This window comes from Argiope bruennichi, chromosome 1 (genome assembly GCF_947563725.1).
Source record: "Argiope bruennichi chromosome 1, qqArgBrue1.1, whole genome shotgun sequence".
NCBI lineage: Eukaryota > Metazoa > Arthropoda > Arachnida > Araneae > Araneidae > Argiope > Argiope bruennichi.
The window spans coordinates 47,863,595-47,875,348 of record NC_079151.1 but is presented as its reverse complement, the minus strand read 5'-3'; the positions used below and the strand labels follow the sequence as shown (position 1 = coordinate 47,875,348).

Genomic DNA, 11,754 nt, shown 5'->3' with positions numbered 1-11,754 from the left:
AGAATATAATTTAAATTGATTTTTTGAATGTTTGAAATGGATAACTTTTATTTGGAATGTTATCTCATGTGAAACTGAATTTATATTTTTCATTTTTCTTTGCATCATTGTGTTTGAGTGAGCTTCTGTTTTTAAATAAGATTGCATTTTTGTTTCTAATCTCATATATCATACATATTACTCTTTATAAAGATATTAAAAAAGAACAAATGGATCAAATCGTATTTGCGGTTTTTCTAGTTGCATCTTACCAGGGCTATGTCGATGTACATATGGTCAATAAATCAAAAATATAACAATCTAATCAAATTCGGTATGTGTTACATAATTAAAATTAAGGTTGGGTATTTGGATCAGATTTGTCGATTGATATAATGCCATTTGTTTGTCTATCACTTGGTTTATCAACACGAATACTTTAAATTGATAATAGCTCTCGTATCAGCTCGGCATCCTTTTATGGAATAAACAAAACATTGAAGAAAAGTGCATTTCCATTTTTTTTTGTTTTTTTGCTGCACAATACAGAGTGAAATTTTGAAAATCAGTTCGAAAGAGTCAGTTTATTCAAGCTCAATTTAATCATTGCCATGAAAAAGCCTATTCTAAATCTATTAGCTTTTCAATTAATGAAAAAAATTCAACTCTGCAGCTGGTAGGGAAAGAGTGATTCCTTACCACCTAATTTAAACCCCCGGGGGGGCACCTCGAAATGAGGATGAGATGCTTCAGGCATGGTGGTTGGATCTCGTTACCCTGGAGGGTACACTAATAGGTGGAGGATTTGACTCCTCCCATCGATGACGGGACGTACTTCTTTCGGGGAGAGTTGTACCGTGGCCGGTGACGGCCGTTAGGACTCAACCACAGTTCCCGCCCATATTGCTGCTGCGGTGGTCCGGTCATTCAGTTTCTATGGTTTAAATCCGTGTGCCATCGTGGCGGGTCGGAGAGTCAGATGGCTGACTTACCACCTAATTTAATATTTTTGACTTCCTATCAATCCTAAGGAAAAACAAAGAAGTATTATATGTTGAAGTGACCGTAGATAATGGCTTGATTGACATCACACAATTCAACATTTATTTCAAAATGAATATTTAACACAATCTCCATGGGCACATTTAATTGACCAAACCAATTAGTTTCTAGAGTGCTTTAAAGTTAACCATTTTTACATCCTGTTGCTAAAAAATGTTTCTGTTTATTTATTTTTATTTAATTTTATTCCAACTTTAGTCCACGCGCATTTCGTCAAGTTCAAATTAGGAAAGAAAATAAGTGTAGACATTTTTTTTTATTTCTTTGAATCTAATAATATGGAGCACGTTAAAAAAAGGTAATATAAAAAAAATTAAGTCAATTCCAAGTTTCGCGCGAATTGAACTCGCATTCTCCACCTTCATATGAAAAATACTGCAATCCTTGTATTTTACCGATTGAGCTACTGCCTGTTGCTTTCAACATTCTTTACAAACTGCTAAAACTCTATTTAAAGTATTAAAAATTAATTAAATTTAACAATTAATGAATTAATATTTGAAAAAACTGTATTAACATCAAGTGTCATTCACTGCAAGTTTAAAAAAATGTATTTGAACTTGAGAGAATTAATAAAAAGTATTTTATTAACGATTGAAAATTTGAACAAGATATATAAATATATATAGGGCGAGAGTAAATTAATAGTAGGAATTGAATTGAGGGTTAGGGGTTGAAAATCACTTTTCAGTTCCTAGCTTCTAAGAAATTGCACTATCGGATATCTTTTTATACAAAAGTTGCTCATTTTAATGTGATACTCTAATTCGATTAAAGTTATTGATTTCCTATCTGAAAAAATAAAGGAGAAATGAAAATTTCTACACCCCACCATTTCCAACTTTTTTTAAAAATCTAGATAGCCCATCTATGAACTCATTCAAAATTTTTACTCTTCTTATAATATATCCCAGTGAGGTTAAAGTTCTATGAAAATTAATTTTCATGTTAACATGACACATGGGTAAAGTGTTATGCATATATGTGAACTTTTGAATGAAGGGTAGTTTTGGGTTCTAGGGTACAAGAACGATGGTCTGCAGAAATTTTATCAAAGTCCTGTCAGAAGAACCATTTAATAAGTAGTTTTCCTATAAAGGAAACATCTAAAACGGGAAAATTATTTAGCATATAAAAATAGCTATACATTATACTGTATTACTCTACTTATAATAAAGTACGTAATTATAATAAAGTACTTACTCATTATACTTACTATTATATTTCTTGTAATTATCAGTTATTTCCAAATGATCTGAGCTAAGTTAAAGTTCTTGCAATGAAAAAAAAAATGCTCCGAAGAAAAAAAGTACATATTCATTGCGCTATGTCAGCTGAAGTGGGCAACATATTAATATTATCTCTAAACGGTTAATATGAGAATTAATAAAAACTGTTTCCGTTACACTGATCAGATAATAAGTTTATATTACAAGGAAAGACAAAGATTAGTGAACAAAATGTGTTGTGATACTCTATTATTATATAATACCTGAGCTTAATAAAATAACTGTAAAAATAAAGATGATAAAAGTCAGCTTAACTTTACTTTTGAAGTCTGTGGAGAATAGATTAACGGAGAAAACCTTGAGAGTTGAGTTCGAAATACTTGGCATAAAAGAAAAGTGTTAAAGTAATCTTGTCTATAATCCACTAGTACATAATTTCAAAGGTCAGACAAATTTATATTTCCTTGAATATCTCTTTATATATGTTTTTTGTGCTATTTAGTGACTATATAAGACCAAGAAAATATCAAGGAACCTTATGTACGAAGTAAATTGTCTCTTGGATATTACATTTAAAAGAAACCTTCTGGTTCTTGTATCAAGTTGTCTCAGTTTTGCTGCATCATGAGATCTTTAGTAAGTTTATTTTGATATATTTTCGTACTGATATTTCTTAACTATTATTTAAACTAGAAAAATTTTATTATTAATATATAAAAGTGTAATATATTGTATCGTATTCTTAAAATCAAATCTAATCAATCTAAAAATTAAATTTTTGATTAAGTCTACTGACGAAATTGAAATTTATTTAAAGATCTAATTTACAGAAAGATTAAGAAAGCTATATTTGTTATCAATAACCGTGAAGAAATTATGTTGCATATGAATAATATTTTTTAAAGAGTATATTATATTTTTTAAAAGAATATGTCACACTATATTATTTTAAAACCTGGTTAAAACGAGATTTCTTATACGACAGCAGCTCTTAACCAACATTTTAAAATCACCTTTTATGTGTTTACCTTTCAATATATATCATGAATGCATAAGATTTAATGTTTTAAATAAACTATTTGTCGGCGTGACATTATCCAGTAATAGTATATTACTTAAAAGCCATAAATATGCATTATTCATTCATGTAGTTATTAATTATTAAATTTTCGAAAGAAAGACAATAAAAAATAATGACTTACAAAATATCGCAATCAAGCAACGCAAACATTCTTTCTTCTAATATGAAATTCTTTTTAATATTCCACCTCATTTATATCAATTTATTAAATATATTTGTTTTTAATAACAGAAAAATTAAATATAAATCATCTGAATAACAAATTACCCAATGGCAATTTTATAACAGCAGTTAAAACTCATGCATCATAAAGAGCAGATCGACGGAAACAATTAGAAATAATATACAATCCTTCAACAAATAGCTATGTCAAGGTGTTTTCAATCGATAGTGAAAACTTTGCATTTTTTTTTTAATATTTCAAAAACCTATTTACAGATAAGAAAGTAATTCTAAGGATTCCTATATTTTAGTATCATAATGATGTCATGTAAAAATTTTACTGTGTTATAATTCGTTTTATTATCACAGCCGTGTTTTCAAATTTATAAAAATATTATTTCTTTTTAATATGAAAATTTATTTGATCAATTTGTATAACAAAATTATGTTCCTTAAAGGAACCAAAAAAATTCAGAAATACAATTTCCAAAATATCCTTATAAGTTTTCTGATTCATTTAATGTTGGATGCGACATTTTTCAAATCCTTAAAACTCTTGAAATTTTCATTGGAAGCTTACACATTTTTTTTCATGATGAACAATCGATTAAGCGAAAACAACTGGTAGACGTAATGCGGACATTTCGAGATACTAATTAAGTGTATATGTTAATTAGCCAATTAATCACTTTTTCGATCTAAATAAGTTTGTCTTCTTGAACCATTTCCATCAACACCAGTTCTATGAAGATACAATAATAAATAGCAAAGTTACAAAGGTATCCTATTATTTTTGTTGACGGCTGTACCTATTTATTCCTAAGATTTTTAGTTATATTTTTAAACTATAAAATGTGCCTTTTAACTATTAATTAGTATCTCGAACTAATTAATATCTCTTAAAAATGTTTTGGGAAGCATCTTTTAATGAGCTATTTAAACAGTTTTCTGTGATGATTTGATAAAAAGTTTTGATTCATACTCCTTAGCAAAGTTACAGAATCTTACAGAGAGACAATTTATTCAACTCAAATTTTTTGACTGATATTTTTTCCACCTCACCAATATTCGTAAAATTATTAATGCAATTTTTATAATTTCTTTAACATTTTTAATGATAAACAGCTTTTGAAATAACTTAGAAAGCTGCTTTATTTTATAATATATAGCGCAACGACAGAATCTCGAGGACAAACAATTTCTTTACATGAAATTTTTTAGATTGTTACTGAAACATAAATTGAAATATATAAACTGTTTATTTAAATTACGTAATTAAATTAAATTTTAGATTGTCTTCATTGCCATCTTTGCCTTATGTTCAACGGCTCAAGGTATGCTTGGCTTGGAATACGGAGCTGGTCTTGAAAAACTTAAAGGACTTTATGGTTTAGAATTAAAGAAACTTGGAGCTGAGAAGGCGATAGCATGGCCATACCTGTATTATTATCCACTTCTTATTAAGGAGAAAGAGCATGAGATTGGCTTTGGAAAAGAGCTGGGTCTTGAAAAATCGGCACATGAGACCAGCATTGGAAAAGAGCTAGGTCTTGAAAAATTGGCACATGAGATCAGTATTGGGAAAGAGCTAGGTCTTGAAAAATTGGCCCATGAGATCGTTTTTGGGAAAGAGTTAGGTACTGAGAAAGGTTTGGAATACGGAAAGAAATTTTATTAAGAATATAAGGTAAGAAAATTTTAAACTTGTTTATATCGAATAAAATCCTTGAATAATAACATTATCATCTGCTAACGATTATTTTTACTCTAACATTTAATTAAAAAAATTAATTTTTTTTTGAAATTTAGATTTTTTTAAAAATATTGTTTTTTATAATTGCACGAATGAGCTATTTTAAGTCCCGATTTTCGAAATTAAATATTTAACGAACTGGGAGTATACTTCAAACATACAATTCATTTTAGAGACAATTTTGTAGCATCCAAAGAAATAATAATTAAAGCATTCAGTTTGGCTTTATTATAAAAGAAATTAAATTCAGAATTTTCGATATGTACATCAGATAAAAACATGCTTTATATCATTTCACATACAAAACTTTTTATGAAATGTTTACTTAAAATTATACGCAAATTTTAAAAGATATTTAATGTTCTAAAGCTTATAGCAACATTTTAAAAGTTAATTAAGGATATTCTGTATGTCAGAAGAAGACACATTTAGTTTTGATTGAAAACTAAAAATATCTATTAAAAAATGAAAATTTGTTCTAAGAAAATTTTTGTAAATTTATGTGGAGAAAATCATTGATCTATATAATTAAATTGGTTGATCTATATAAATACATGAAATAATTATATCGATATTGAAATTTATAAATATTGAAATTTATATAGATCAATCTATATAAATACATGAAAACATTTATTATTACAGTAATATAGAACTACGTTATATTTTTGGTATCAAACAGATGAAATACACAAATTTCAAAAGCATTATAGTTAAATTTAAAAAAAAAACTTTGGTCTAATTTAAAATGCATATATTAAATCAAATGAATTCGATAACATTTGTGGGAGAAATTCAGTCTTATAATTCAAAACTCACCTCAGAAAGGCTTTGATCGTAATGCTTTTACAATTCAATAGCAGTTCTAAGGTTCTCTACAAATTTCCTTTTAATTTTAACCACATAAGGCAATGTAGTAATGTAATTTTTTTGAAAATATTGCAGGTTTTATCTATTTTATGATTCGCATGAATTTTATATTTACTTTCAGATGCAGTTGAGATTCCGAAGCTCAAATGAAATATTCTTTCACAACCTGAGAAAGAATTATCTTTTATTGCATAGTTTTGATATTTTATATTGTAACTGTAAGCAATAAAATATATTTCAATTCTTGAAATATGCCTAATTATTATTTTTTTATTTCATACATTCTTGAACTCATAATATCTGTTGGTGGTTTTGGAGTGAATTTAATAAATTGCTCTTATTTAAAAAAAATAACCCTGCAAAGCAAATAAAATCTTCATATAATATGCTCAAATTAGTAAATTATCTATTATAAAAATAAAGTTCATTCTGATATATTGAATGAATACTCAGAGAGCAACAGTTGTCATGGTAACAGAAATTGTTGTAGCAATATAAAGGGATATTAGTAGCTATTATTGTGATTGAAAAACTCATAATGACTAAAATTATTAAGAAATTTAGTAATTGATCATTCTATTGTGTATAATATGCGTTAAATTAGTATGTAGCAAAATATTGATTGGTTAAAAATGTAGCAAAATTTAGATCTAATAGATTAGATCTAATAATTTTTAGATCTAATTATATTAGAATAATGTAACCTACTGAGAACCATTTTTCAATTGTCGTTTGATTATCTCTATATGCTAGAGAGAAATGTTGAAATTTTGCTCTAGTGCAGAACTATTTTAAAATTCAACCTAATTCTAAGGAAATTAAAAAAAAACTTTCTACTTCCTTTATAAAATACTTTTTTCTTAAAAAAACATGAAACATCAGAATATTTAATAAACAGAGTATCCATAACAGTTTTCAACAACAAAATAGCAAATTCATGGGAATTTGATGCTTTTGAAAACGAAAATTCCTAACAGAATTGACTGAGCTTGCTTTTACTGATGTGAATTTTGAAGAAATAATAAAACAAAAATGTAGAAGTGGAAGCATTTTATTTTTATTCTAAAAAGATTTTGTATTCTCAACTATCGATCAAACTAGGGGTAATAGCAATACGTCAAACAGAAAAAAACAAGAAAATGGTAGTTTTATATATATAGCATCACCATTTTCTCGATGAAGTCATTCAAGGTTAATGAACAGCATATTTATTGGTTTTCAGATTAAGAAGCTTATCAAGAACAACCAATCCCAAAATATTCTTTAGATGAAACAAAAGGCATCTTTGAATAGTTTTAAGACTATTTGTTCAGAAATTTTGAGAAAAAGGCCTTCATCTTATTACCTAGAGCAGATAAATGAGATATGCGCATTTTATCTTTAAGTTTGGGATACATATTTCTCTGGAAATTCATTTTCTTCATATTAATCTTAGAATTTTCCTCCAAAGAATTATGATGCTGTCAGTGGCCTTATACATTGATCATAGCTGACATTTTGAGAAAAAAAGTTAAAAAATGAATCATGACGATGTTAAAAGACTGCGCTGATAACATTTTTACTGGATAATAAATAACACAATGTCTTTGTAAAATTCATTTTAGCAGTTTAGATTGAGAAGACAACCTTACTCATCTCCGCCGAGAGAATATTTGCCTATATTATTCATCAGGAATTCGCCTATTAAGGAGTCTATTTTGCTATACAGCATAATAATATCTCAGAAAAAAAAACTGTACTTAACATCGCAATTAAAAATTGATATGGAAAGATTATAAAATTTAAATTAATGCTGATGAATTCAAACAAATATATGACAATCAAATTGAAAAAGATATTACTTTAAAAATTAGAATTAGTAATTAGTTCTTACATGCAATATTTTCAAAAAGGATTGTTATCATATTTGTCCGTTTAATTTCCTTATTCATTTCCAAAATATTGTAGTTAAACCTCATTACAATACTTTTCTACTTTTTTCATCTCATTAATATTTTGATAACTGTGATTTATTAAATTCGCTAAAATTATGTTGACACTGAGTCCCATGGAAGATTAAGAAGTGATATTTTGCTAAGCTTTATGCTTTTATTAATTTAGCATAGTTTAGAGATTAGGAGATTAATAACTCTCATAGAATATAAAACATATAAAATCCATGATGCGGTGGGAAAAAATTTCAGCAACAGATGGCAGCACATTGTCTTTATTGGTAACTATTTTTAACACTACAAAATCGAGAGAGTGAAAATTGGGGGGGGGAGTAAATCAAAATTTCTTTGATTCTTAGATACTTCAGATTGTAAGTGACATTAAAATAAAACTGCTTAAAATTTAAGTATAGTTTAGTTCTCATTTTGTTTTTAGAAAGAATGTATATTCAAGAACATGCATCGGAATATTATCCAAATTATGTTACCATTTTTTACCTATCTATTTTCACAACTAAAATTAATTACTACAGCCTTAAGTAGAACATAGAAAAATTAATTTAATCATTTTTGGAATAAATAAATTTTGAAATGCAGAATATAGTTTTTTATACAACATTTAAACATGAGTTTTATTCCTTATTTCTTATATAAATAACATTAATGCATACTCCATCAAAATGCTATGACTATTAAAAATAAATGTATCTTAACATGAATATATTGATGTTTCTCATGCTATTTTTTTTAAATGAAATATTACTAAAATCAAGAGGATTCGAAATTGATTTGAATCGATTTTTATATCTTTAACGTTTCATGCCTTATTTTAATTATAAAAAAGGCAGAACGGAAGTTTAATATTTTAATATTCCACAGTTGGAGAATATTTTTAAAAAAGTAAATTATATTAACCTGGAAATTAACATCACTTAGTACCACAGGAATTTCATATTTCATATTGTTTGAGAGTTCCGTTGAATAAATTTTCTGAAGAATAGAGAGAAAAATGATAGACTTAAATTGAATTACACATATGCATTCAAGAATTTAGAAACTTATGTGGAATAATTTAATGTCCCAGTTGAAAAGAAAAGCATTTCAGAGCAGCTTTAATTTGCAAAATTTCTTATTTCGTGAAATGTAATGATACAATCCATTAAGCCGATCTGTTTCTATTTAAAAATATTAATCTTTATGCCTTTATTAAAATAATGTTTTTATCATTGTGTATGAACTAAAAAATGCAGCAAATCAACAATGCTAGTTTTATATTAATTTTATACTACATTTTCACGTTCAAGTTTTATATATATATCTTCATTATAGCATCATTAATACGCATATAATATGGTTGATAATTCTCCGTCTTTCTTACCGTGAATTGTTTTTAACATTTAGTTGTTGTACATTCAGTAGTACTGCATTCTATTAAATAGAATTCAGTACTACTGAATAGAATAGAATTCTCCTCCAGACGGAGAATTATCAACCGTATTATATGCGTATTAATGTTGCCATAATGAAGATATATGTTTTCTTACACTGCCGTATTTCATAAGCTCTCTGCTTCTCCATGAATTATTTTTAACATTTAGTAGCTGAACATTCATTAATACAGCGTTCTATTAAATGTCAAGTTGTGAATTATCAACCGTGTAATAAGGAAAATATTTACTTTCGTTTATATGCCGCATTTCATAAGCTCTGTTCTTCTCCATGATTTTTTTTTAATATTTAGCAGGTGAACATTCAATTGCACTGCATTCTATTAAATGCCAGACGATGAATTATCAACCATATAATATGCCTATTAAGGATGCGGTAATGACGATATTTATTTTCTTATACTCTTTTAATACTTTTCTTATACTTTTCATAAGCTCTCTTCTTTACCATCAATTATTTTTAACATTTATCTGCAGAACATTCAGTAGTTATCTAATTAAATGCCAGATGGAAAATTATTATAAAGAAAATATTTGCTTTCGTTTATATGCCCCATTTCATTCATTTCCCCTCTGTTCTTCTCCATGATTTTTTTTTTTAACATTTAGTATCCAAACATTTAGTAGTACTGCATTCTATTAAATGCCAAACGGGGAATTATCAAGCGTGAAGAATTATCAAATTATCAATGCCTTTTAAAATTTCAGTAATGAAAATATTTATTTTGCATGTATGTCACATTTCATAAGCTCTCCTCTTCCCCATGAATTATTTTTAACATTTTGGATCTGAACATTCAGTAATACTGTGTGAATTATTTTTAACATTTAGTCGCTGAGTATTCAGTAGAACTATGTTCTATTAAATGCCAGAAGAAGAATTATCAACTGTGTAGTAAGCCTATCAATTATGCTTAAATGATTATAAATTTACTTTCATATACATGTCGTATTTCATAAGCTTTCTTCTACTCCATGAATTATTTTCAACATTATTGTTCATTCGGTAGCATATTCAGCAGAACAGCAAAACAGCAGAAACAAAAAGGATTGTCAACTCTGTATTATATCTATGAATAATGCGGTAACAACGATATTTATTCTTGTAAACGTGTCACATTTCATAAGCTCTCTGCTTCATCATGAAAATAATCTACAAAGGCAGCGAAGATAAGAATTTTTTATTGTAATTCTTGGATATACCATTTTCTGCTAGAAAATACTACTTATATGCTTCCCTTCTACGAAATCTTTATGGTACTTGAGTGGAAATATAACCTTGCTTCTAGAAAATCGAATGCATTTAGAAAGCGAGCAAACGGCTGACAAATTAGTGTTTCGCACTGCTGCTCATGTGGTAAGATCAATTTACCAGCTGCATTATATGTCCAGAAATTGCAAGTAGGAAACTGAGTTTAACAAAGGAAATAACTTGCATTGGGGAAGCTACATAAACACACTAGTTTTACATCTTAGCTTAAAGAATGCAGAAATAGAATATATTAGAAGGAAGCAGGAAACGTCTGGAATTGTTTGAAGAGCATGGTTTTAGAATCAATCATTTAAAAGATATTGAACAGACAAACGAAAACAAATTCATCAGCATGAAAATACATTTTTTAAAAAAATCGTAAGAAAGATTCTGAAAGAAAACGAATTAAAGCTAAATGAAAATTCTTAATGGAATCTAACTAAGATGATTAAGGATATTTTAAAACTGATGCAATCCAAGCTGAATTTGCATTTAACAAATGTCTTTTATTATAACGCCAAAATAATTTTAAATTAAATTTTACCAATGGTTAAAAAACCTTTGATTATTTTTGTATGCTATACAGAAACTTATATGTGATTATACAATAAATATATTGACGTAAGAAGTTTAAAAAAAATAAGATGCCGAAATTGTAATTTAATTATCATATTTAAAAATGTACAAATTCAAAGAAATGGAAAATATTTAATCTTAAAAAATCCATTAAAATCAAAAGTATTATTTTCAATATAGCTCTTTTTAGAAAGGGGCGAAGAATTATGATATATTAAAGAAAATTCCTTGATATTATATATAATTTGAGTACTGAAAATTGCTAAAATGATTAGAATTAAAAGATATATATTTTTTTCTTCTTATTGTTTTACGTAGGAATATAATATTGATAAGAAACCTTTTAGGTTGTGTAAAGAAAATCGATATTAAAATCGGACTATCGACAACTAGAAACGATGCCACTAACTA

General features: G+C 27.2%; 1 protein-coding gene across 1 annotated transcript; it reads left to right on the top strand.

Moving 5' to 3' along the window:
- The first annotated feature begins 2,817 nt into the window (after window positions 1-2,817).
- Window positions 2,818-6,307, top strand: LOC129988280 (uncharacterized). The gene is made up of 3 exons (XM_056096835.1): window positions 2,818-2,906; window positions 4,805-5,200; window positions 6,258-6,307. The coding sequence occupies exons 1-2, from the start codon at window positions 2,895-2,897 to the stop codon at window positions 5,189-5,191; spliced, it is 399 nt and encodes a 132-aa protein (XP_055952810.1). The 5' UTR covers window positions 2,818-2,894; the 3' UTR covers window positions 5,192-5,200; window positions 6,258-6,307.
- The last annotated feature ends 5,447 nt before the right edge of the window (window positions 6,308-11,754 follow it).